We start from the raw sequence: 27,443 nt of genomic DNA, 5'->3' as shown, positions 1-27,443 counted from the left end.
ATTTTATTATGTTCTAGTTTATTAAATAAGTTAGAGTTTAATACTTTAGTCAGAGATTTAGTTGGAATTTGAGAAGTGTTAATATCTTGGAATTTCGTGAATTTAGGTTTTTGAGGAATTAAAATAAGTTATTTTAGGATTTTAGGCTTAAATATCGAAATACGTGGATTGCGAATTTATGGAAGTTACGTGACTATTTTATAGGTGACGGTTAAAATTTGTTCAACACTATTATGGAAAAAAATTTGAAAAGCTAAGAATAAAAAGTTCAGGTAAGCGGGGTTCCTATACTACACTTTGTATAAAATAAAATGACCTGAGGTTGATTTTGGAAAATATGCATATTTTGTTATAAAAAGAAATTTTAGAAACGACCTCAGTTATTTGTTCTGCATTACTCATGAAATTCTGTATAAGAAGAATGTATTTTTTGTCATGACTGGTGTAGACATGAGCTTATTTTGACATTTTGTTTTTGAACTGTGCAAAAGAGAGCGAATATGAAATTTTGTGCTAAATTATATTTTTGTGATTTGATTCTGTTCTGAAAATGTTATGTACTTTGATATGATATGATGTGATTTCTAAAACCTCTGGCATGACATTCTGTTTATGTCCTAACCTTACCACGGGTGTAAAACTGTGGCCTCTGTTTGGGTTGGTACCAACTTTTCTGTTTCTGGTACACCTACTTTGGAAACAAAGTGATTTTCTGCGTGGTCTTTTCTATGTGCACACTCGGGGCTTCAAGAATAATAAGGAAAAAAATCACATTCTGTTTCTGCTTGGTTGGCCGTCGGGGTTTGCCCAACCCTACCATGGGGGTGAAACATGGAATTATGTTCGATATGATGTTTTAGTTATGCTATGCCAAATGGACTTTGATTATAGATATTTTTAAACTTTTGCTCTGATATTTTTGATAACATGTTCTAATTATGCATTCTGAAAATAAAAATATTTTGTTTTGCATTATGAACTTTATAAATGCTCATATTTGCATACTAGTATATGTTCTCTGCTTACTGAGTTGTTGATAACTCATCCCTTATCTTCATAAGATTTTTCAGATAATTTTGATGCATCAGCTGAAAGTCAGGAATAGGGAGTGCTAGCAAGTTTTGTTGATCATAGATCAAGATTGAGTGTCTGAGGGTGCAAGGATTTTTTTTGGAGAGTCTGTTTGGTAGTGTTGATATTTTATGTTGTTTTGGTATTTTCAATCATACATATTTCTAAGTATTTATGAAAATGTTAATGTATATTATTGAGATACTAATTTTGTTGTGTCCTTATGTAGGAACATTGATAATTGTGTTGATCAAATAGGTTAATATTTTATAGAGACTAGGTTACTTTTTTAAAGTATTATTGGAGATGATTTTAGGTAATATAAATTAACTCTCCAGACCCACGAAGACGGGTGTTACAAAACTACTATATCTAACATTTTTCAAATAAATATACGTCGCACATGAACGCCTGTAGTAGTACTGCTTTTGCCATTAATCAAGCTAAGGCAGTTTGAGCCCAACAACCTATTTTAAATTTTTTATGTTGCAGATGATAGGCCGTAAAGCGAAGAAATAAAATATAGATTATGATGATCATTAGTACTGATGCTGGACTTTTGCAACTAGCGTACGCCATTAAACCCACCATGCCGTTCTTGATCTTAATTATATATGAACATTTACTTATTAATTATTTAATAATTGGTAAATATTCACGATTTTTCTGGAAGAGAGCGAGGGCAGGTATCAAGAAAAGTTAGAATAAGTCATATATATATATATATATATGTTGAACAAGAATATACCAAATGCCTTGGGGCATATGGTACGTAGTTGCTAGTTCTGGGAAATCATTTAATTCAAACTACCATGTAAAATTATTCGGTACAGATGAACAAACACTTGATCATCAGCTAGCACGATAAAATAAAAAATAAAAAAAATTAGCTAGCTCTATGAGATAAGATCAAATAATTGGATTTGAGGCCAGATATGTGTGAAGCAAAGTTTATTACATCTACATTTTCAAGTACATTAGATATAGAAGACTTACCAACTCTCGTTGATCTTTTCTGTGCTAAGAAGAAAACGTGCATAGACCCGTTCGGTACTTCAGACTCCCCCTCGATCTATAAATAGACATGTTTCCAGGCAACATATCTCATCCCTCACCCAAGCGAGAGTACACACTACACACAACGCTAAAAGCAAGTGCTAGAGACATCCTCAAACATGCAGATCATGAAAGCTAAGTACCTTGTACACACTACACAAAAATAAAAGTTTTTTGTGTTGCAGTCAAGGATCCCGCGTCTGCTTGTACGTAAACATTATCATTACTATTATTATCATTAGGTTCTGCACTAGAAATTATTTCAAGCATCTGCATGCATGGATTGTTTATCTCATGTCATGAATCCATAGATTAATGTAACTATACTTTCAGTTTCTGCATCATATGTACGTTTATGTTATTTCCCATTGTTTTTATTTTTTATTTTTTGAATCAGTTATTTCCCATTGTTATGTGAAGGGTTTGTACGTCCCATTTGTGATGATGACACGGTACTTATCTTTTCCTGCAGTATTTGTGAATGGAAAGTTCTGTAAGGACCCAAAGCTTGTCTCAACCAATGATTTCTTCTTCTCGGGACTAAACGTTCCCAGAAACTCTTCAAATCCTCTCGGATCGAACGTCACTGTTGTGAATGTGGACAATCAAGCAGGACTCAACACCCTAGGCATATCCTTGGCTTGCGTTGACTTTGGTCCATTTTTCAAATTTCTATACAAAATAAAATAAACAATTCAACTTTTTCAAATTTCAAAATAAAAATAATATTAAAAAAATATATTCTAACAGTATTTTATTCAATTTTTTAACTTTAATCTCAACTCATCTTATCTTATCTCATTTGCGAAAACAAACGAGACCTTAGTCAATTGGGACAAGGTGTGCAGGCCAATGTCTTCTAGTGGATTGAGGCTAAAAAATATGAGAACTTTCAATCGAGCCCTACTCGGAAAGTGGCTATGGAGATATAATATGGAACCGGAAGCCCTATGAAAATTGGTGTTTGATTGCAAACAAGGAAGTATGTGGGGGAATGGTGTACTAGAGAGAAGAACAGGGCCTATGGAGTGGGGATTTGGAAGCACATTAGACGAGGGTAGGGGGTGTTTACCCGCCATGCCAAATTTATGCTGGGTACGGGCACTCGGATAAAATTTTGGAGGGACCTATTGTAACACCCCGTATTTCAGTGTATTTTTACTGAAGGATTATTTTTGATTGTTCAAAAATTTATCCTCTTATTTTAAAATTGGTTGGATTTTTAGTAAGTTTACTTCTATGATTTTAATTTGGTGAAAATTAATTTTATGTGCTTTCTAAATATTTATTTATTGTTATGCATTTAAATTGCTTTTAATATTTAAATTAATTACTGTGGGATTTAATTATTTCAATTTGACTTTACCATTACGTTTAAATTATTTTATTTAACTTGTGGTTTTAAAATCATCTCCGTTGGATCTTTTTTGTGACCCAAGTTATGAGGATTGGACCTCATTTCTTTTCCTCCATTTTTTCTTTCCTTCCTTTTTCTTTTCTTTCTTTTCTTTTTTTTTCCTCATTTCCTCTCCTTCCCGCGCGATCTCTCTCTCTCTCCTCTCCTCCGCCCGTTTCCATCGTCTCCTCCCAGCGCCGCCGTCGCGCCGCCGTGCGCGACACCGCCCAGCCGACCAGCTCCCCCTCCCTCCGGCGACCTCACCTCCCAAACCTCAGCCCCTACCTCGCCGCCGGTAGCCCACACGCCCCCCACGAAGCCGCGGGCCACCTTCACGCCAGCGCCGCCGTGAGCCGGCGGTGGCCCTCACCGCCCAGCCCATTAGCTTCCCCAGCCGCCGGCGACCTCACCCCACCAATCTCACCTCCATCCGTGCCGCCGTTAACCACCAGTAGCTCTTCGAAGCCGCGTCACTCCTTCCGCCGTTGCGCCGCCGTCGCACCACCATTGGCCACCATCTTCCTACCACTTCATCCCCGACCTCTTGGCAACCCATTGGACCCAACCCCACCTCCGATCCGTCACCGGTGAAGCTCCACCAACTACATTTCCGATTTGGACATTTTGGTCTTCTACCGCCCATTCCGCCGCCACCCACGGCAAACCACCGCCACCATTGGCTTCACCGACCTCCCTAGGCCCTACCCTATCAATCTTGGGTCTTCGTTTGTCCTCGTTGAAAAGTTGGTAATTGTGACCCACGGCCACAGTGTATTTTACACTGTGGTGTTGCTCAGAAATCACCACTTGCAACTTCGAGATCCTCCGGAAATTATTATATTGCACTGTAAGTATTTTCCTTAAAGAACTTTCGTGATTTAAATATATTTTTGCACTAACGCATATTATCTGTGAATTGGGTTGTTTTGCCGGACTGAGTCCGAGGAGTTTCGGGGGTTGGATGGATTGTGGACGGAGTTGTGTTTGTTTGCATTGTGAATTGTGGTTGTTGGTTATGACTTGTTCACGTACATCGCATATTGCATGCATGATCATGTTTGTAAAGAAAACTGGGTTTTCGTGTATTGCATACATGTTTATGTATTTATTGGATTTGGATTTTCATGTGAGTAAAAGGAAAAGAGATTGTAGGGATGGTGGTAAGCAGGGATGGTGGTAGAGTCCCGCCTGTGATTCCCGCCTACGGTGCACGCGTTAGGGATGGTGGTAAGCAGGGATGGTGGTTGTGGCCCGCCTGTGATTCCCGCCTACGGTGCACGCGGTAGGGATGGTGGTAAGCAGGGACGGTGGTAGAGTCCCGCCTGCGATTCCCGCCTACAGTGTCCGATAATTGGATTGTTTGTGTGAATCATTTTATGGGAAAATGTGTTACGGATATTTTGGGCCAAAATGGGATTTTTGGCGTGTGTTGGAAATAATCATTTTTCTGGGAAAAAATGGTATTTTATGGTTAACTGTATTTTGCTATATTGTTGGTTGCATTAATGTATTTTTATCCCGAGAGTTGTTTGATTTATACTTACCTGTGGTACCATTTTATGGTATCGCAGATTTTGATGCAGATGATGATGACGAGCCTTAGCTTGGCTCCGTTGGAGGAGTGATCTGGGATTGCTCCTGTTTAGTGAGTTATGTGTTTTTATCAGTTTATGTATTCACCTTTTGTATTATATTTGGGATGACTGTATAATTTTTTAAAGATAAATTGTTTTAAATATTTGTATTTAAATTCTGGTACTTAGTTGACTATCCGCTGCGTTATTATATTTGTACACTGTTGCATGTACACACACTGGCACTTCGTTGGGATGTGTGACCGTGTTGTCACCATCCTGGCGTCTCGATCCCTGTGTATTTATATAAGGGGGATTGGGGGCGCCACACCTATGATGTGGGGAGGAGGCTCTAAAGGACTCATTTCCATCCGTCTTCTAGTTGGCATGTGACCCAGAAGCTTCAGTGGCGGACCTCATGGATTGATCGGGGGACCAAGTTCAATGGAACGTCACCTTTAGTAGAGCGGCCCAAGACTGGGAAGTAGACAAATTTGATGCTTTTTTCAGCCTAGTGTTTTCTGTCAAGCTGAATGGAATACGAGACGGTAAGTTGTGGTGGACATTTGCAGGTAATGGAGTTTTCTCGGTTCGATCCTATTATAAATCCCTTACTCTTTTACCGAATACTCATTTCCCATGGCGCCCCCCCTCCCAAAAGCACTCTTCTTCACTTGGACAACTGCTTTAGGCAAGATATTAACAACTGATAATTTGAGAAAGTGTCGTGTCATTATCTTAGATTGGTGTTGTATGTGCAAGAAAGCTAGTGAGTCAGTGGGTCATCTCTTGCTACAATGTGAGACAGCTAGAGCTTTGTGGATCGAAGTGTTCAGTCGAGTAGAGTTAAGTTGGGTAATGCCTGCCACTGTGGTTGAGTTATTGGCCAGCTGGACATGTCTAGGAGGTGATACACAAATCAAAGCCGTGTGGAAGATGGTCCTTATCTGTATTATGTGGTGCATATGGCGATAGTGTAACGATCAGACATTTGAAGATAAGGAGCGGACAATAGAGGAGCTTCGATCTTTATTTTCCCGTTTATTTCTTTGGGCCATAGCTATAGATTTTAATGGCCGCAATTTACATGATTTTCTTGTTTACACTTCTGCGACCTAGATAGGTCTTTGTCTCTTGTATAACATCTTGTGTACTTAGGCTTTGCCTATTCTTATCAATAATATCGTTTATTATAAAAAAAAAAAAAAAAAAAAGAAAAAAAGAGTTTCAACTTTTACAAACCTACGTGGACCGTCTTGTTCATGTTGTATGCTATTCGGCTTTGTATAGTTTACTGGGTTCCCAATTGAAAGGGCTATGTCCAAATTATAAAGATCTGAGGGCCTTAAAGCAGATCTTATTTAGTTATATAAATGAATTAGAATTTCATTTGTTGAGCCTTAACTGCCCTGCATTTATACTCTTCTATAAAACAGTTTTGAAAATTTAAACCATCTTATTCGATCACAAATTTTTATTCAAGTAGTGATAAACTTATAAAACTAATCTTATTTATAATGCAAACAGTAGGACATGCTATGTAATTGTTCAAGATCTCATTGTATATATTTCATGGCAACTGAAGCCCTATTTCTATCCTTTTGTTGGATTGTGGTGGCTGAAACTGTCGTGCAGTCCCCTTTGATATAGGCTACAGACCATGTCTGAATATGCTTTGCAAATATAGTGTCGTGTTGTGCAAAGTCTTGGAACTTCTTTGGATTTCTGCTCGCTATTGTATCTTACCCGCCTTTTGTATTGTGTTAACAGATAGATGAGAATGTACAACGGGAAATTATAAACCACAGATCATTGAGGCATCCCAACATTGTCAGATTCGAAGAGGTTTCTTCAATCCCAATATCTTATCATATTTTCTTCCCTAGAGACTATTCTGAAATTCATTAACATTAAGATGTGACTATAGGTCATATTAACACCAACGCATCTAGCTATCGTGATGGAATATGCGTCTGGAGGAGAGCTCTTTGAACGGATCTGCAATGCTGGGCGGTTCAGTGAGGACGAGGTTCTTATCCACTGCGTTGATTTATTTTATGACGGTAACCCTGTACTCATTGCTTATTGTTTACTTGTCTTGTGTTGCGGGCACGCTTCATCTTCCAGCAACTTATATCAGAAGTTAGCTAAGTTTGATAATATATATCTTAAAGAGGATACCACTATATGTCTGAGCTTGATTTCTATCCGTATCTCTTATGAAGCAAGTATGCCATCGTGACTTGAAATTAGAGAACACATTATTGGATGGAAGTCCTGCTCCTCGCCTAAAGATTTGTGATTTTGGGTACTCCAAGGTATGTTTTCTTGTTTTTGGCCTTTTGCCTATTATTTTGTACAACTCTGTTGCCTTTTCGAAAGCTCTGGTCTTTGCGTTTGAAACCTGACATACTTCAGAACTTCATCATCATAGGCTTGTAATTTGATTGTTTATACATGTATTGATGGACATCTCTTGTGGTATTTTGGATCCAACTTCTCCCTTGAAATCTATGATGACTCCACTTGCATTCCCAGAGGTTACAACTAGGTTCACCTTGGAAAGAATTTTACTGGTTATTAGCCACGATTCAGATATTTGCCTTTGTTTTGGCAGATAACTCCCTTCTTCTTCCCCGATTGTTTTTTTGTTAATTAATAAAGCAGACTGTTTTAAAGTACAAATTTTCACCTTATAATGCAGAGTCGCAGACACTCCTACAAGGTGGGAAAGCCGCATTATTTTTTCTCTCATCGTAAGAACTGGACAGGCAAATATTGGACAGGCAAATATTGGACAGGCAAGAACTTCCGCAAGACAATTCAGGTAAATTATTGGACCTTATTGTTGGTAAATGTGTTAGGACATGTTAAATTATCATATTAGTTTTATTGATGACAAGTCATGTCTAAGCAAGTCATTCCTCTCTCTCTCTCTCTCTCTCTCTCTCTCTCTATATATATATATATATATATGAGAAATATTTTAGCTACAAAGACATTATACAAAAGTAAATTTACAAATTGACGTGGCTTGATGCAATACGTCAAATTGTAATGCAGTGCATTAAATTGTAAAATAATTTTTAATGTAAAATAGATCTAATGCATCACGTAAAACCATGTTAATATGTGAATTTATTTTTTTATATGTGGGCTAAAAGTCTGATCCATCATATTCGCAGTTATATTGGTTGGTGTACCGTCTGGTTGCGGCTGTAGGCTGGCTTTGGACCCCATATGCATAATTATATTTGCCGTTTTCCCAAAAGTGAGGCTAAGTTTTGTTTGCCGATTAATTATCATAATTCATGGCCATCCCCTGTCGTGAAGCATATCTCTTGCTCCAACCGCATTACCCTATGCATATTCCTTCTTCAAAGTTGGATTATATACATACATACATACACACACATATATATATTATTTAAAGTAAAATTCATTAACGCATACACGTGTTTGTTACCCGAAACCCCTTTCATCTTATGAGAAATCTCATAAGAGAAGCTAATCCCATTTCTTTTTACAAGTTCTATTTCAGAGTTACCGATGAGTGTGCTATAAATATAGGCAATGAAATTGGATAAAGAAGAGTGACGCAAAGAAGAGACAGAAGATCTTCAATCATACAAAAGGGTCCTTTTTTTATCCAAGTTATAGTGATTCAGAGGCTGGAGATGTGTATAGAACTAGTAAGACTCACCATAGAGTTCGTCATGGTTGTAGCCGAAGCTGTTGGCATCGTCCTCCACCAGAACTCTACCCCACAGCTTACTTACATTGGTTTTGGAACTCCCAATATTCCTTATGTTGCCTTTCTTCCTTAATTAGTTCTATTTCCCATCTCTTCTTCTTCTTCTTCTTCAAATGTGTAGTTACATGCTGAATTTGATGTTTCAGAGAGAGATCCCTTTTTGAGGATTTGGTTGATGTGAGTAGCCTTTAATATATATATATATATATGGATTCCCTCTTGCGGTCGAATAGTAGTGTGGTGCTCTTTAGATTGCTTCGATGTGGCTTGATTTTCGTTTTGATATCTTTCGATGTGGCTGGAGATGTGTTGATATCTTTAGAAGAATCTTGTCAATTTGATCTCTAAAATTCCAACTTAATTCTTTGTCAACGCAACCCTTTTTCGAATCTTGGATGGTCTACAATCTAAATCGGTTAGCTTAATTTCTCTTTCAAAATATCATTGTACGACCTTAAAATGACATAATTTTATGGTCAAATTTCAGGGGAAACAATTAGAAAAAGAATAATTCTGTTGAAAATAGCCATAAAAGATGGAGACTTTGTACATATCAAGCTAATAATGTAGAATAAGAGCACCCATCTTTGTTGGCGTATTGTGCTTGGTTTTCTCATGGTTGTCTTGTCAATGTTTGTCTTTTTTCTTGAGCAATTAGACAAAAATGTCTGGGAGAGCATGTTGTGCATGTCGTATAAAACAACAAAACTAGGTATATTAATGAGGCACCAAGATTTTTTGGGAGGGGAGAGAGAGGTCCCTTTGCGTCTCTCCCCTCCCAAAACAACATGCTAAGCATAGGAAGGATTATGTCGACCACATATTTTCCATTTTGGCATGTTGGTTTCGGTTCTGGATTAACAACACAGAAGGAAACCCACACCTCACAACAGCTGTCACAACGGCTACCTCCAAAGCATGCTCAACTGAAGATTCTCCCAATCACCTTAACTCATGCAACGGCTAGTTAATTGTATTTGTTTTCCATTTTCCATAAGTTACCTTATTAAGCTTTAATCTCCAACGGTACAATAACTCATGTATTGGTGTAATACACGTTATATAAAGAATAGTAGACTCTCTATGCTCTCACGTTAGTTGAGGCATTTCATCAAGCACTTTGTGTTCACTATTTTTATGCTACCAAAGCCCTTGTGAGAGAAGAGAGTCTTCCTCCCATGGCCACCATCGTCCTTAATGTAGGTAACTTTGTTACTTTGAAACTCAACAACACTAACTATCCTCTATGGCGTGAACAGATTTTGGCTTTGGCTGAGAGCCAAGACCTTGTTGAGCATCTCACGAATGCATCACCACCTCCAGAATTATCCAACCCCATTAACGTTGCCTCTGGTTCGAGCAAATCTGAACCCATTCCAGCCTTCCTCCAATGGTGCAAATCGGACCGATTACTCCATGGATAGATTATAGGCACATTATCTGAAGAAGCACTTAACCTTGTGTAGAGCTTGATTATGCCCAACAAATTTAGGTGGCTCTCAAAGAGGCTTATGCCCATGACGCCCAAGAAAGGAAGTTCCATCTCACTCAACAACTCACGTACCTGCACAAGGTGCCTATGTGTCAGAACCCCTAGGAAAATGGCCTCGGACCACACCTCGACATTTCCCTTGACATGCCAAGACAACTCCACAGCTAGCCTACATGCGTGCCATGGCCCATGCCTTGACACACATGAGGTGCCTAGCGAGGCTACTGGCCATGTGCAGCCCAGTATGTGCATGCCTAGTGAGGTTAGTGACCGCGCGCAGCCCAGTGCGCGGCCTAGCATGCGCACGCCCATGCACGTGCCATGCTAGCAGCTGCAGCCCAGCGAGATTAGTGGCATGCCTTTGCAGGCATGCCATCCAGCGCACGGCTCCAGCCCATGCCTTGCAGGCGAGGCTAGTGACATGCCCACCAGGCATGCCATCCAGCGCAAGGCACCAACCCGTGCCTTGCAACATCAAAGCCCAGGCCACCTGCCTGGGCCATGTTGAGCCAACGCCTAGGCCACTTGCCTGGGCCATGCAACATCAACGCACGACACTATGCCATGCCCACCAGTAGGCCCACGCATGGCACCATGACGTGCCCATCAACCATGAGCCAGACCAGCCCAGCCCAGTCGTGGGCCATGAACCACACTAGCCTATCCATGGGCCATTGCTTGCCACGGGCGACCCTGGCCATTGCAAGACAGCCATGAACCAAGACCTTGTTGAGCATCTCAAGAATGCATCGCCACCTCCAGAACTATCCAACCCCATTAACGTTGCCTCTGGTTCGAGCAAATTTGAATCGAGCAAATCTGAACCCACTCCAACTTTCTTCCAATGGTGCAAATTGGACCGATTACTCCATGGATGGATTATAGGCACATTATTTGAAGAAGCACTTGGCCTTGTGTGGGGCTCGATTATGCCCACCAAATTTAGGTGGCTCTCAAAGAGGATTATGCCCATGACTCCCAAGAAAGGGAGTTCCATCTCACTCAACAACTCACATACCTGTGCAAGGTGCCTGTGTGTTAGAAGCCCTAGGAAAGTGGCCCCGGGCCACGCCTCGACATTGCCTTTGACATGCCATGAAACTCCACAGCTAGCCTACATGCGTGCCATGACCCATGCTTTGACACACATGAGGTGCCTAGCGGGGCTACTGGCAGCGTGCAGCCCAGTATGCACATGCCTAGTGAGGTTAGTGACCGCGCGCAGCCCAGTGTGGGGCCCAGCATGCGCACGCCCATGTGGGAGCTCGTATGTGCGCCCCTGCGCCGCACGCCCATGCACGCACCATGCTAGCAGCTGCAGCCCAGCGAGGTTAGTGGCCATCCAGCGCACGACTCCAGCCCGTGCCTTGCAGGCGAGGCTAGTGACATGCCCACCAGGCATGCCATCCAGTGCAAGGCACCGACCCTGCCTTGCAGCATCAAAGCCCAGGCCACCCGCTTGGGCCATGCTGAGCCAACGCCCAGGCCACCTGCCTGGGCCATGCAATATCAGCGCACGACACCATGCCGTGCCGACCAGCAGGCCCACGCATGGCACCATGCCGTACCCATCAACCATGAGCCAGATCAGCCCAACCGTGGGCCATGAACCACACTAGCCTATCCATGGACCATTGCATGCCACGAGCCACCATGACCCTTGCAAGACTATTTTATTGCTTTCATTTATTTTTATTCAAATATTTTCCAAGGGACCTTTTGGGGATTTTCACTTTGTAATCTCTATAAATAGGACCCTTAGTCATTTAATTTACATCTTTTGACAATTTTCCTAGATTCCCTAGAGGACGGCTATTGTTCTTGAGATCATATTTTCGGTACATATGCACTTGGGCTCTTTTTAATGCAATTTGTGAATCCCTAAAGAAAGAATCATACTTTGCAATTCGTGAATATGCGTGATTCATTTTATCTAATATATGAGGTTTCTTTTCAACTTTGTGCAATTCTTGAATCGAAGTTGATTTGTTTATCTTTGTAATCATTCAAAGTTCTTGAGTGTTCATAAATTTTCCATTGTGTTCATACACTTTCTTGCATAATTCCCACCTCCCAAACACTTCCATACGCCTACCAAATTGCTTTCTATATTTACCATATTCGGCTATACCCTTAATTACCCTTCTTCCATACTCCAATTACCCTAGCCGAAAACCATACTACCATATAAGGATTCATAAACTTTAGGAACCTAATTCCCTTCCATTCCATATCCATATCCCTTGATTTAAGGACTTTCTTGCCCATCTCAATCCCTTAAATCACTCAATTCATACAATATCTAAAGTCAACCAAGACTTACCATAATTGCCAAAATTGAAATTTCCATCTTCCTAAAAAGATTCCTACCACATAGGAATCTTTCCTTCTTCATTCCCAATCCGTCCAAGCCATATCTAAACCCCCAAATCACGCCAATCCTAAATCACGACAACCCTAGTTGCCTAACACCTGAAACCCTAGCCTCACTCATCATCCAAACCCTAACCTCATCTCAAGTGGTGCCAACTCCAAGAGTCACCATTCTAGCCGTGCCTCACTACTCAAGTGCTTGAGTTCATCACTTAGATCACCATTTTCATCACCATTATACAATAGTTCATCACTAAACACCAAACCTCCATTAACCTAGGGACCCATCATTGTCATGTTTTGTTCAAGGCCAAGTAAGAGAGCTAGTCACTTCGGTCATCACAAGGAGAACCAAGGCGAGGACAACATAGTGTTTAGGGACTAGATCGAGGTCTCTAACACTATGACACGGCTGGCCGATCACCTCTATACCTTCAAAGGATTGTGTGACAGCCTTGCTTTGATAAGATGCCCTGTGCAAGACAACATGAAGGTCTTCTCGTTGCTGAATAGCCTCGGAGCCAAATACGTGCCCTTCACAATGGCGATGCTGAAACTACCCATGCCTTCCTACACCAAACTTCTCCATCTGCTCCAAGGGTATGAAATCCGATTCTCAATTTATGATTCCACTAATTCGTTTGCTTTCTATGGACTGAGGAGTGGTGCCTCGAACACCAAGGATCACCGCAGCAACCACCGTTCTCAGCCTCGGTCCTTCTCCTCGAAGGGACGTGGGTTTCAACTCTCCAACCAGTCGGCTAGGACCAACTTTGGGGTTGGAGGAAAAAACATGCGTTTTGACCAACCCAATAGTGGGTCTAACACACGTGAATATGGTGACAGGCCCACTAACAAGGACTGTGACTCTTCCGTAGTGAAATATGCCAAATATGTGGAAAAAAAAGACATGTTGCTCTTAAGTGTTGGAACAGGTTTAATCATTCTTATCAACCTGAGGATATTCCTCAGGCCCTTGCTGCGATGATGTTTGAGATTTTTTCTCAAGCATCATGACTGACAACCTAGGTATACTCTAAAATCTTCGTCGCTATTTTGATAATGATGTTGTTATTATTGGTGATGGTAGCTCTCATGCTATTACTCATATTGGTGATACTCTTGATAATGCTACTACTAAGATTAAATTATGCAATGTTTCATTAGTACTTGCCTTGGCTAAAAATCTTTTATCTATTGGGAAATTTACTACTGATTATCCCTATAACTGTGAATTTTACGGTGTTGATTTTGTTGTTAAGGAACGAGAGACCAACCGCATCCTGTTGACCGGACGATGGAAGGGTAACCTCTACATCGTGTCCCTCCCTTACAAAGCTCACTTCTCCACATGCTTTCGGTGTGTCTCTGAATACATGTAGCACCAGCACTGGGGACATCCTCAGGCCTTTGCTTTAGAAGTCCTAAAATCCAAAAGACTTATTCAAATTTCTAGATCTAATAAAAATTCTTCTTTTTGTGATAGTTTCCAATTATACAAACTTTACAAACTACCATTTTTACCATCTTGCAATATTACTCATAATGTGTTTGATAAAATTTATTGTGATTTATAGGGTTCAACTCTTGTGGTCTCTGTTGGTAAATTTCATTTTTATGTATGCTTAGTTGATGCTTTTTCTAAATTTATGTCGCTTATCCCTTTAAGTAAAAAATCAATTTTTTTTTTACCTTTTCACTTTTTAAAAAGTATGTTGAGCGTCAGTTTAACAAAAAAAAAAAAAAAAATTTAAACTGATGAGGGAGGTGAGTTTGCTAATATCCAGTTTACATCCCATTTACAAAAGCAAGGTATTATTCATTGTTTTTCTTGTCCTTATACCCCTGAACAAAATGGTATGGTTGAATGTCGTCGTCGTACCATTCATGAACTTAGTATGTCCATGCTTTTTCATAGTTGCGTTTTGAAACGCTTATGGGCTAAAGCCTTCATCACTGCCACTTTTCTTATTAATCACCTTCCCTCCATCACCATTGCGTTACAGTCACCATTTTCCATACTCTACGAATCCTATCCTGACTAAACTTCCCTACGTATCTTCGGAGCAAAATGCTTCCCCTACAAATGGGATACCAAATAAAATAAATTTGACCTTAATACCTTGTCGTGTGTTTTTATAGGTTATAGCGATAGGCATCAAGGGTATAAATGTTATCACCCTCCATCTGGCTGTATCTTCATCTCATGACATGTTGTCTTTGATGAGTCTGTCTTCCCTTTTAAACAGCCTGGGAACCTTCACCTACCTTCCCCCACCGAGCCCGTTCTCTCCACCTTTGATATGTGGATTACCTCTACTACAAGTTTATTTGACTCCACCGTACCCGTACCATCTGCCTCCGCCTTAGCTGAGGATATTCCCCTTCCACTCCCACACCCATCCACTCCTGCACCTTCCCTTGCACCTGGTACATCCTCCACTAGCGTCAGTAGTCTACCATCCTCTCCTTTACTTATCTCTGATCCACCCACTACTACGCCTATTCCACCTACTGACCTTTCCACCATTTCTTCATTGGCCTCTGATAACACCATTGTTATTCGCTCTAAATCTGGTATTTGTAAGGTTAACCCCAAATATGCTCACTTGCATGACCTCACTTCTATTCTCGTTGAGCCAAAATCAATCCGCTCTGCTCTCAAACATCCTGGTTGGTTACAAGAAATGCATGATGAATTACAAGCATTACGTGTGAATAACACTTGGACTCTTGTCTCTTATGAGTCTACCATGTTTATCATTGGTTGTAAATGGATTTTCAAAACCAAACTCAAAGTTAATGGCACCTTGGATAAGTTGAAAGCTCGCTTAGTTACTAAAGGTTTTCATCAAGAAGATGGCATCGACTATCATGAAACCTTTTCTCTCGTTATCAAACTAAGTACAATCTGGATTGTCATCACACTCGCTTTGATCAACCATTGGAGTATTCATCAATTAGACGTCAAGAATGCTTTTTTTCATGGTGAACTCTACAAATCTGTTTTCATGGAACTACCTCCAGGTTTTATTCACCTAACTCACTCTTCTTATAATTGCAAGTTAAATAAAGCTCTTTATGGTCTCAAACAGACTCCCCGTGCATAGTTTGACAACTTAAGCAGTTTTTTTATGAACTTCTGGCTTTATTTGTAGCACTGCTGATTCTTCCATATTTATTTGTCATTCCTCTCGTGGCACTCTTATTTTACTATTGTATGTTGATGATATTTTATTGACCGGTTCCTCCTCTTGCTTATCTTCTTGAATTTATTTTCACTCTTCATAGTGAGTTTGCAATGAAAGACTTGGCCCCTACACTATTTTCTTGGTATTCAGATCACCCCAACCACTGATGAACTTACAATGTCTCAAACCAAATATGCTATTGATATTTTAGAACGAGATAAAATATGTGACTGTAAACCCATGGGTACTCTCATGATGCCCAAGACCAAAGGGCTTACCTCACAGACATGAGACACCATTCTCTGATCCTACTCACTATCGCATTATTGTGGGTGCACACCAATACCTTACTCTTACTCGCCCTGACCTCTCTTACAGTGTTAATTTTGTTTCTCAACTTATGCATTCCCCTACTAAAGTCCATTATAAAATGGTCAACATAATTCGGTATTTAAAAGATACTGTTGATCTTAGTTTTCATTTTAGTTCCCATTCTATACTTGATCTGTATGCATTTTCAGATGCAGATTGGGCATGTTGCCCCCTCACTACACTTTCCACCATTGGCTACTGTGTCTTTCTCGGTAGCAATTGCATATCCTGGTCCGTAAAAAAGCAACATATAGTTTCTCGATCAAGCTCTGAAGCTGAGTACAGAGCAATGGCCCATACTACTGCTGAGATAACTTGGATATCATTCTTACTTCGTGATCTGGGCATTCACCTTACCTCCACTCTGCTCTTACTTTGCGATAATATTAGTACACTTTATATGATAGTTAACCCTGTCTTTCATGCCCGGAGCAAATACATTGAGATTGATTATCACTACGTTTGTGAACGTGTTGCTCTTGGCCTCCTTCATACTTGGTATGTCTCAGCCTCTCTCCAACTTGCTGATATTTTTACTAAGCTGCTTGGACAACCTGCTGTTTTGGATCTTCACACCAAACTTGGCCTTATACCTCGGCATAGTTTGTGGGGGCATAATAACACAGAATGAAACTTACCAAATGAAGACCCACACCTCACAACAACTGTCACAATGACTACCTCCAAAGCATGATCAACTAAAGATTCTCCCAATCACCTTGACTCATGCAATGGCTAGTTAATTGTACTTGTTTTCTATTTTCCAGAAGTTACGTTATTAAGCTTTAGTCTCCAACGGTACAATAACTTATGTATTGATGTAATACACGTTATATGAAGGAATAAGAGATTCTCTATGCTCTCACGTTAATTGAGACATTTTATCAAGCACTTTGTGTCCATTGTTTTTATGGATAACTTAGGATTGGTACATATGTCGGTAGCTTAGTGGCGACAGGTAAGAGGGAAGATATTCATCATTTTTTCACTGTTGTTTGATACAAGATAATTAAAAAGATGATTAATAATATTTAAAAAAATGAAAAAGAAATAAGCAAGAAAATATAAAAACATGTTTTTTTTTTTAACATTGTAATCTATTGAATTAGTATTGTTTCTCAAATGATTAGAGAATTATCAGACAATTAATAGATTTAGAGGAAAAAGTTTCAAATAATACACGATAACTATACATCTTTTGACGGCAATATGTTAACAGTAAACAGTGCCATACATCAAAAAGCGATTTAGGAATATTTTTCAGCAATTTCTTGGAGACGAGCCCGAAGCTATTTCGGCTTGGACATCATGACCATGTGATCAGATCCTGTTATCTCCACCACACAGTTGGGTGGATTTCTCTCGATCATCCACCATTGAAAGTCCCTCTTCCCAACCTTATCTTTTTCGGACATGATGTAAACCCGATTTACCTAGCCGTATTTTCCAGTGGAAAGCATCAGCTCCATAGAAAGGTCTTCATCACTAAACAGAGGTAATGGTCTCAACAGCATTGTTACCAGTGCCAAATCCTACAGCAATTTTATCATTTCTCTTTTATCATACACGTACACTGTTATAACAGCAACCGTTTGATAATGATGCAGCGGTTGATATCTCACTTTCAACAAAATATCCCTACAAAAATGTTTTGAAGATGTGGACTCTTTTTCTAATGGGCTAGCGGTTTTTTTTTTTTTAATTATTTTTTTTTAGCTTCGATCAGATTTTAGGAAATTGTTCTTGTGACAAACAGGTTGAAGTGCTCACGGGATTATGTATGTATTTAGCTAAGGCCGGCGACTGAACCATCCTTTCTTTTTCCTTTATTTATTTATTTAGCTTTTAGGTAGTCTTCAAATTGAGTTTAATTAGCATGTTTTTTATTTATTATTATTATTATTATTATTAAATATTTGAACAGCATGGTATCTTAGAGCACTCTCATTGGATTAGCTAAAGTTAAAGTACATTTTTTATGAATGTAAAATGAATTTAGCTTTTAACTATTCTATTCACATAAGTCTCCACATTGGAATAACAATTTTTTCATTATATGAAAATAAAATAATAAAAGATGAATTTGACTTTGGTTATTCGCATTAAATCTCCATATTGGATTATCTATTTATTCATGAGTAATTAATAATTTCAAAAATATTTTAACTTTTTTAATTATAAATTATTTTATTTTATCATATTTTAGTACTATTCATAATATTATATATTAATTAGTAATCATATTCTAATTAAATTATAGGTTAAAAATAGAAACTAAAAAGACGTTAATAGAGATCTCAGAAGAGAGAAACAAATGATATAAAATAGATTTGATAAATAAACAATGTCTTTCAAATTTAGAAATTATTTTAAAAGTTATTGTAGTTATATTCTAAATATTTGGAATATAGCTATTTCAATATAATATATTTTATAGTTCAATAACTAAATTTTTATTAAATTTAACTTTTAACTAATCAATGAGAGTGCTCTTGGGAATGCCTCCTGTAACATTTAAGAGTTCAAATAAATCGTTATTGGGAAATGATTTAGAAAGTTTTAAGTATTAAGTATTAAGTTTTGCCTTTTTTTTTTTTTTTTTTTAAGGAATGTAGTCTATTATTTAAAAAATATAGACTTTTTATATAAATTTTATATTTATTCACTTTTTTCAAAATAAGTGAGTGAGACTTATAAAACCCAAGCCATATAGTTTATGAGTAATGCTAAATATAGTTGTAGAGTGCGCAAGTACCGCACAATACTTTTAAAAAAGAGTGGGTCGATTATTAAAAGATTAATTTTTTTTATGTGAGTTTCGTATTTACTTATTTTTTTAAAAGGATTGTGCGGTACTTATATATTCTATAATTGCAAATATCATTTCTTATAATCTATACCAATTGAAATATTATAAAAAGTAAGAATTTATCAATTCCAAGCAACGAGATCACACACAAGACTACCTATCCTTATCACTTCTCTTGTGGTAGCTACCTTTATCACTTATCTTTATAATTTAAAAGGACTAATCAATGATATAATTGAAATCCAATTAAAATATTATTATAAAGAATAAGAAATTTACATTTCCTAACAATACGGATCTATATACCAAGATCACTTATCTGAAAACGGTATATCACAAAGGTTTCTCTCTCTCGGTTGAAATTAACCGCTTTTGCGGTAGGACCCAATTTAATTTGTCCCATAAGTACTCCAGCTAAATATGAACATGGATTTTACTTACATATTTTACGCCCTTTGAGAGCAGCCACTCAAGAAATAGGTGATCTTCACGAACAATGCGTACATAGTGCATGGGTTGGCCAACTTCTCTGTTTTCCTGAGATTTGTCTGAAGTCAGGCATAAGGGAACCACGAGTTACTGGACAGGATCAAGATCAGTAACAAGAAAGAAATTCTTTCATAGATATATAATGTACTTCAAGAATAGTACTACTTGTTCCAATATTATTACTGCATGCTAGGAATCCAAATGCATGCACTTGAAGAAATTACAGTATGAATTAGAACGAAATTCAGGATCTAGTACTGCAATTAATTTTTCCAAAAGCCAGCTTAGCTGTTTCTTCTTGGCTAGTAGATGTATATAATATTCCACACAACTACCGCACTACTTCAATTATCCGATACTCTAAAATGATAAATTTGGATGTTTTCTACATCCCGCTTCTTGAAATCACTGCGGCTTCTCGTGGCCAGAAACTTTCCCCAGTTGTATTCCCTGTATTTTGCAGGGTTCTTCTCATTTACCAGCTCCTGCAGAGGTTTCACCATGGTGTAGTTGGCCGGGTTGAAGAAGAATGGAATAGAAAACCTTTCCTTAGTAGAATTCACCACCACCCTGTGCTCCACACTCTCATACTTCTCATTGCTCCAAACCTGTATAAACATACCCGATTGATATTCTTTCTAATTCCCTGATTGAATGAATTAGATTGTCCAATGCCGAGAGAGATATACACAGTTTTAAATGCTGACAATATTGTGCAAAATGTTCAGAAATGGTACCTGAACAATATCACCAACATTAATGATATAGGCATCCGGGGTAGGCTTAACAGGAATCCACTCCCTGTCTGATTTTCGCCTCACTTCCAATCCTCCAACATCATCTTGGGCAAGGACAGTCAAGCCACCAGCATCCTTGTGATGGCCGACACCAAGAGCCAGGTGGGGGAAAGGGCACGGAGGATAGTGATTGAGCCGGAGAAAGCTGGTCTGGTCTTTGAAATAACCATTCAGGCGATTAGCAGATAAGCCTAAACTCATGGAAATAAGTTCCAACAACTTGTACGCCAGTTTCTCCACTTCACGTGCATAATCCTCGCATGCTTCCCTAGAAAAATCAAGTTTGATCTCGCCATTAATACAAATTCAGTTCCAAGGCAAGAGTTTGATCAATACAAATAACACTAAAAATTACCGGAAGTCGGCCGGAAAATGGGGCCACTGATTGGTCAAAATCTTCAGTTCTTTGTCATCAGGTTCATGGGAGGCCGGAATCTGTGACGGATCGTGAACCAAAAAATCAAACACCTCTTTCCAGTCTCTCACGTTTTTAGTGTGCTCACTTTCATAGTACCCCATGGGATTCACCTCGTCCCGCTTCACCTTTCTCTTCTCCTCGGACGACCCGTCGAAGAACTTCTTAGCCACGGCCGCAACTGTTCGACGCAGATCTGCTGGGACTCCGTGGTTTACGACTTGAAAGAATCCCCATGTCTCGCATGCAGCGCCGATGCGAGTGATGATTTGCTGGGTGGTGTTGTGATCAGGAGGGTTGAGGACGGTGGACAGATCGATGACTGGGATATCTTCAGCCACCTCGATGGGTTCGAGCCTGGGCCTGTGCTCGATGGCTTGGACGAACGCAGGGTCTACCTCTCCCATGGCTGGTACTGGCAGCTGAGATTCGAAGAAGAGGGTGAGAAAATGTAGAAAAAGGATATGATAGGCTTACGAATAACGTTACAGGATAATGTGACAACTTCCGTAGTTTACTTTGCTATTTGATCTTTCGGATTCTACATTCATTGAACCTGCCTGTGTCTTGGATATCCTGACTAATGTAACAGATGAGGGTAAGAAAAAAAAATAAAAAATCATAATATTATTAAAAAAATATGTTTTTAATCATTAAGTAAAAAAAAAATTAAAAAATCAGTATAATGCAAGAAATTAAACAGCCATGAATTTTGCATGTTTATTTTTATTTTTTCAGGATTCTGACAGATAAGTTTCAGGTGTCCAAGTTATACGCATGCACAGATGCGGATCTTGCACAAACTATATATTTATATAGAAAAGTGAACTAATTCAGCAGAAAACGGTGATTTTTTTACATTTTGTTTTTCAATAAAAGATTACAAAAGTCCTGCGTGAAATTAATATATTCGAAGAATGTAGAAATAATTACTCTGATTTTATTATTTAGATTTTTTTTTGTCTAGATTCTAACAATTTTGCCACGGGGTTTTATGTGCCAGATGATAGTTCGCCGGTCTTCTTAATTATCATATATCGTCCTTTTATCGCCATGCTATCTATTTTTATTTTATTAATAATTTAATATCACATCAAAAAATTATAAATTTAATTATAATTAAGAATTTTATCAATATTATGTGATGTTAGAATTCACAATAATTAAAATAAAATTATAACACAAAAGAAACGAAAGTACAAAATCTCAATCTCTTTAAAGAGTTTCAACTAGATAGTTAACAATCGTGGTTAATTGGTGCATATCCCAGTTCGTCAAATGAGTTCAATTTTTAAAATTTGATAATTTTTACTTTAAAATCTTAGTATTAAATTCATCATATATCCAAATCTCAAGTTTTGAACTATAAGATATTTTTATTTATCTTCAAATTTAGAGATTTACTGTTGATAGCTATCCACATTATTTTATTAGTAAAATTATATTTTTGCCCGGATCATTTCTTTAAAGGTGGCCCCAAACGTGAATTTCTTTAAACGTGGTGTATAACGTGGATGAAGAATTTCTTTGTGCTTTTTTCTACTGAATTCATGCGCTTTTTTCTTTGTACATAAACTGGCCCCAAAGTTGAGGAAAAAAATTAGATTGGTAAAATGTATTTGTTAGATAATTAAGTTGAGAAAAAAAATTAATTAGGAAAAAATAATTTAAGTATCAAATTAAATTATTAATTAATATATGGTTAATGTAATTGTAAAATATGAATAAAAAAATTAAAAATATTATTATTAAAAAAATAATTTTATATTATTATTTTAATGAATCCAATCACTAATCAAATGTGGAGTTATGGATAAGGAGATTTTAGATATATGGAAAACATTACTTTTCATCAAAATTTGAAAATGAATTTGATGAGTCCAATACTAATGCTCTTAAGACTCATAATTAGCAGTACTAAATTATTCGTTAGATGACTTTGAGACAACTCTACGTAAATAATTGAGCTTAAAGCTCTACTAGAAAACACAAATTTCTTTCCTTAATTAGAAACTCTCTCAAATGTATCACATAATCTTTTGAATTTTTTTTACCTTGATTTTTCTCTATAATAGAGAACCTAATTATAATAAGAAAAATTCTACTTGCAGTCCCTAAGTGGAGACTGCATGTGCAGACACATTATTAAATGAGAGAAAACATTATTTGAGATGAGATAATTTTGTAATTTTAAAAAATTTTAAAGCTAAAATAGCCTAGGCTTGTATTGCAATTCTCATTTGAGACTGTACCTAGCATTGCTCTTATAATAAATATGACTTAACAGCTATTTATTAGATCAATTAATGAATAAAACAAAGAGATCTAGAGTACTAACGAGGAACACAGGAATGGCAAGAGAGCTACACATATGGTTAATTTAATGCAATTAAAGCTGCAGTTTTAATTAACATAGCTACAGCATGTAAAAGAATACTATTGCCGGATACAAGTTTAGACTGCACAAGCCTAGCATATTTCCGTTTAAAAATAGTGAAGTCTATTATTAAAAAATAATTTATTTTTCATGTGAGTTTTAGATTTATTCACCTTTTGAATTTTGCTACATATAAGTCGGTGTGTTAACAAGGTCACTTATAGTGAGATCGATCCATTATAACTAAGAAATAACTAAAATACCAATAGTTTTTTAGCATATATAGTACATTAGTGGTGTGTTGGGTGTGTAAAAGTATGGCATATAAATAGGTTTTCTCTTAAGAAAGAAAAATAGTATTCTTAAGCTAATGTGTAGAGTATACTTACTAAAGTGTTTACATGACATAATTTGATTTAAAAGATAAATTTTAAAATTTAAATATTATAAATCAAAACAATCTAAATGATGTGTTTTACACACCTTAAGAATAAAATAACTTATTAAAAAACTGTCAGCCCTTTTCTAAAGAAAAAAAACCGCCACTAATATTGCGGTTAACGAGTAGCATAAAGGTGCCAGGCAAAAAAAAGTTGGGGTATTTGTCAAGGAATCGTGAACTCAAATAAATAGACAAGTGATATATTATAAAAGATCTTACAAAAATAATCTCAATATCTAAATAATCCTAAATGGTTGGCAGGCCAGTTGGCACATCAAAATTATTTTATTTTATTTTTATAAAGAGAGACGGTATACCCAATTTTATTAACAGCCATTTCTTATGGTGGAGGAATACTTTTTACAATCGAAGTAAGAGTTTTGAGATATACATAAATTTTGAAACCAAAGCTCTTGTAAAAATCTTACATGCATTTTAATGAAAAAAACCTACAACTTACATTAATTGTTCCAAAATATTTATAATAGAATTAAAGCAAATGTCCAAAAGAAACTACTTTCATCTAAAATTTGGTAAACCAGATCTATCACTAACAAAAATTTCATATAAATTTCTAGGTAATTGTAAAATAAAATAGAAAGACAAAGTAATACTTGAAACTCCAAGATTAGCTAATTTGTCTGCCACACCATTACCTTCTTTGTATATATATGTTGTACGTCAAAACTTATAAACTTGTTTAAGAGAAGTATATCCTCCCAAATATTCACATACCTACAGGGGGATTTTTCTTATTTTTGTACCAATTAACAATCAGCAATGCATCGAACTCAACAATGGCATCATAAAAACCAAGCTGGTAACACAAAGAAAAACCAGTTTTAACTGTGAAATTTTTTGCAAAAATATTTGTTCCAACCCCCAAATGAATGGAGAATCTATGTATAAATTGCCCACAGTGATCTTGAATAATATCACCACAGCCAGCAAGCCTTTCTAGGGTTGCCCTTTGAGGCTCCATCGATATTAAGTTTCATTTTACCAGTAGGGGGATTCAACCAACGAATTAAACTAAACATTTTCAATTTAGTCTTCAGCAATGGATCATTCTCAAGCTTATGCCACATTTTTGAACATTAATGTCCAAAGCTGCCCCATTATTCTACAATTTTCATACAAAAACAAAAATTTTTAGTGGAAGATTCTTGCTCCAAAATTACTTTTCTCATTAAAGTACTTAACTCACGAAAATATAATAGGTAGTACGTACAAACCCAGAAAAGTAATATATCTATATATATCACACTTGCATGCTTTTTTATTATTATTTTAAAATAGAATATCATTTGCTCCTAACCCTATTTTGATCGATGTACGCGGTACGTTTCAGGGATCAAGATCAGAAGAAAGGACCAACGCATCAAGTAATTGGCACTGCATGGAAGGAGATAAAGATAAGGTACCGTTGAACTTTTTGCAACTAGCAACGTCGTTGGAAATCCAGGAGTGAATCTTTTTTATTTTTCGTTTATTGTCTAGTTTTTTTAAGAAGAAACTAAGAGCATGTATTGATTATTAGCAGTCAGAAATGACATCGATCTCAAACTTGGTTTGTGGATTCGAAATTTAAGCATGCACTTGCAATTGCTATTAGCATTTTATTAATATTATAGCTAATACTTCTATGAGGATACAACGTACGTACAAGGGAAACCTAAGAAACTTTAATTTGTCCGAAACATCTAATGATTCATGGTGACTTTTACACACATCTTTCTCTAATTGTTGTCCCACCAGAACTGTTGCTGAAGGTAGTTAATCACATTCTTATCCACTTGGAAGACTTTGGTGAGAACATCGGCATTGATGAGAAAATTAGATCCAAAGACTGCGTTTGCAATAGTACTGATGAGTACCCCAAGATTCAGGCTGCTGAGACCAGCAAAAGTAATGGCATTGGTATTTCCCACATTCAACTGGAAGTGAATGAGATCAATAGGGAAAACAAAGACGTCTCCCTTGTTTAGAACTTTGGTGATGAGACGATTATTGTCTGCATTGGAAGTGACAAAACCAACGTGCACAGTACCCTCTAAAACTACTAGAAATTCAGTGCTACGAGGGTGGATGTGAGGAGGATTTAGGCCATATGGAGCGAAGTCAATGCAAGCCAAAGATATGTCAAGTGTGTTGAGGCCCGCTATTTGGTCCACATTCACACCAGTAACATTTGAACCGAGTGAATTTGAGATGTCTCTGGGAATGTGTAGCCCCAAAGAAGAAGAAATCTTTGGATTCTTGCTAAATTTTCCATTCACAAATACTGCAAAAAAAAAAAAAAAAAAAATTAGCTTGGTTATTTTTACAAATTAAGGAGCAGTACGATCCATTATATTGGTACGTACGTAGATAACTTATGATGTAGAAAACAAAAAGGTGCGCACAAGGAAAAATGAACATAATTATTAATCTACATATATACCAGCAGAAGTACTGGAAGCATTGATTGCAACACAAAAAGTCTTGCTAAGGGCCGGGGTAAGAGGCAGAGGCGAGAGGGCAGCATGCCAAAGCCAGCAGAAGCACTGTTGCAAGACACTTAGGAGCAACAACTTGCATCATATTTGAGGCCACATCAAGATTTTAAATTTCGTTAAGTACTGACTTGTATTTATTGTATCTGGATAGTGACCGGTACATGAAATGTATGTGTTTCGTACCGGATAGAATACCGACCGTATCGGTACGTTTCGGTCAATACTGGTTGGTTTTTGGTGTACTGGCCGAATTTTTTTTTTTGTAATTAATATTAAAACTCCGACTTTCTCATAATTTTTAGTCCAATTCTCACATTTGAAACTATTTTCATAACTTTTTTAATCTCATTTTCTCGAAAACTTAAAATCAAATCCCTACTTCTATTTTCGTGATGAAAATGAGTAATTATTATTTTTAAATAGTTGAATTAAGTTAAGTATTATTGAGTTTTATAAATGGAAAAAACTCCCAGCTGGTCAAGTATGAATCTAATTTTAACACCAGCCAATACAAATTTGCCACATAGGCTGTGTACCTAACTTAAATTTACACCCACAAATACGTGATTTCATTTTATCTCTCTCTCCCACCCCGATGCCTGGAACTCTCTCTCTCAAGGATGTATATACAGCGAAGATTTTCTACTATGAAAATAATGCAAGATGCAAAAAAGTGGTAGCACACTAGCACCCATCCCCCAAACTAGTCTGGAATAATGACAGAGAAGCTTAAGAGGGAAGCACCAGTAGGTTTTATTTCAAAGAAGAGTTCATCTTTTCCCAAAGTGTTTACATTTAGATGATCTTCTGCTATGGACTAAGTGATGATTTTCTGCTATGAAACATTTAGATGAACTCCTACATTTAGATAATTTTCTGCAACCCCCTCCCACGTGCAGAAAATGATCTAAACATTTAGATGTAGAAAGGAGGCATTGGGTAGATGGAAGCTTCAAGCAAGAGAAGGTGGCGGACGTATATTAGAGAGAGAAATAATGTATTTTAGAGAGAGAGAAGGGTGTTGCAGGCATCGGGAGTGGGGAGGGAGGGAGAGAGAGAAGGGGAAGAGATGACAAATAAAATGAAATCATGTGCGTGTGGGTATAAATTTAGTTTGGTATGCCTCCTATGTGGGAAATCAGTATTGGCTAGTGTTAAAGTTAAATTTCCACCCGACTGGCTAAGAGCTTTTCCCTTTATAAATATGTGTTTTAACTTAAAAAAAAATTTAAAACTTGTATTGATATTATTTTGAAATATAATTTATACATATATAATTAATTTATTATATATAGACTATCTTGAAATAGTATCGATATTGAAATATTTCGTTTCAG

The 27,443-nt window shown here is 37.4% G+C and overlaps 1 protein-coding gene and 1 pseudogene across 1 annotated transcript; both read right to left on the bottom strand.

Annotated features, from left to right (window-relative positions):
- Positions 1 to 19,722: 19,722 nt before the first annotated feature.
- On the bottom strand, positions 19,723 to 21,300 carry LOC121258368 (protein DMR6-LIKE OXYGENASE 2-like). The gene is made up of 3 exons (XM_041159875.1): positions 20,730 to 21,300; positions 20,315 to 20,642; positions 19,723 to 20,185 (listed from the first exon to the last, which is right to left on the bottom strand). The coding sequence occupies exons 1-3, from the start codon at positions 21,194 to 21,196 to the stop codon at positions 19,922 to 19,924; spliced, it is 1,059 nt and encodes a 352-aa protein (XP_041015809.1). The 5' UTR covers positions 21,197 to 21,300; the 3' UTR covers positions 19,723 to 19,921.
- A 4,047-nt stretch (positions 21,301 to 25,347) lies between these two features.
- Positions 25,348 to 26,191, bottom strand: LOC121258825 (annotated as a pseudogene).
- Between the last annotated feature and the right edge of the window lie 1,252 nt (positions 26,192 to 27,443).

The sequence above is a fragment of the Juglans microcarpa x Juglans regia genome, chromosome 3S (genome assembly GCF_004785595.1).
Source record: "Juglans microcarpa x Juglans regia isolate MS1-56 chromosome 3S, Jm3101_v1.0, whole genome shotgun sequence".
In the NCBI taxonomy this organism is placed as follows: domain Eukaryota; kingdom Viridiplantae; phylum Streptophyta; class Magnoliopsida; order Fagales; family Juglandaceae; genus Juglans; species Juglans microcarpa x Juglans regia.
The sequence above is the reverse complement of the archived record's forward strand: the minus strand, read 5'-3'. Positions and strand labels throughout refer to the sequence as shown.

Bases quoted from the DNA above. Each gene is read 5' to 3' on its own strand.
- LOC121258368 (XM_041159875.1), bottom strand. From the start codon at position 21,196: ATGGGAGAGGTAGACCCTGCGTTCGTCCAAGCCATCGAGCACAGGCCC. The intron at 20,643-20,729 runs GTAATTTTTAGT...TGATTTTTCTAG, and splicing joins CATTTTCCGGCCGACTTCCG to GGAAGCATGCGAGGATTATG. The intron at 20,186-20,314 runs GTACCATTTCTG...ATGTTTATACAG, and splicing joins ATGTTGGTGATATTGTTCAG to GTTTGGAGCAATGAGAAGTA.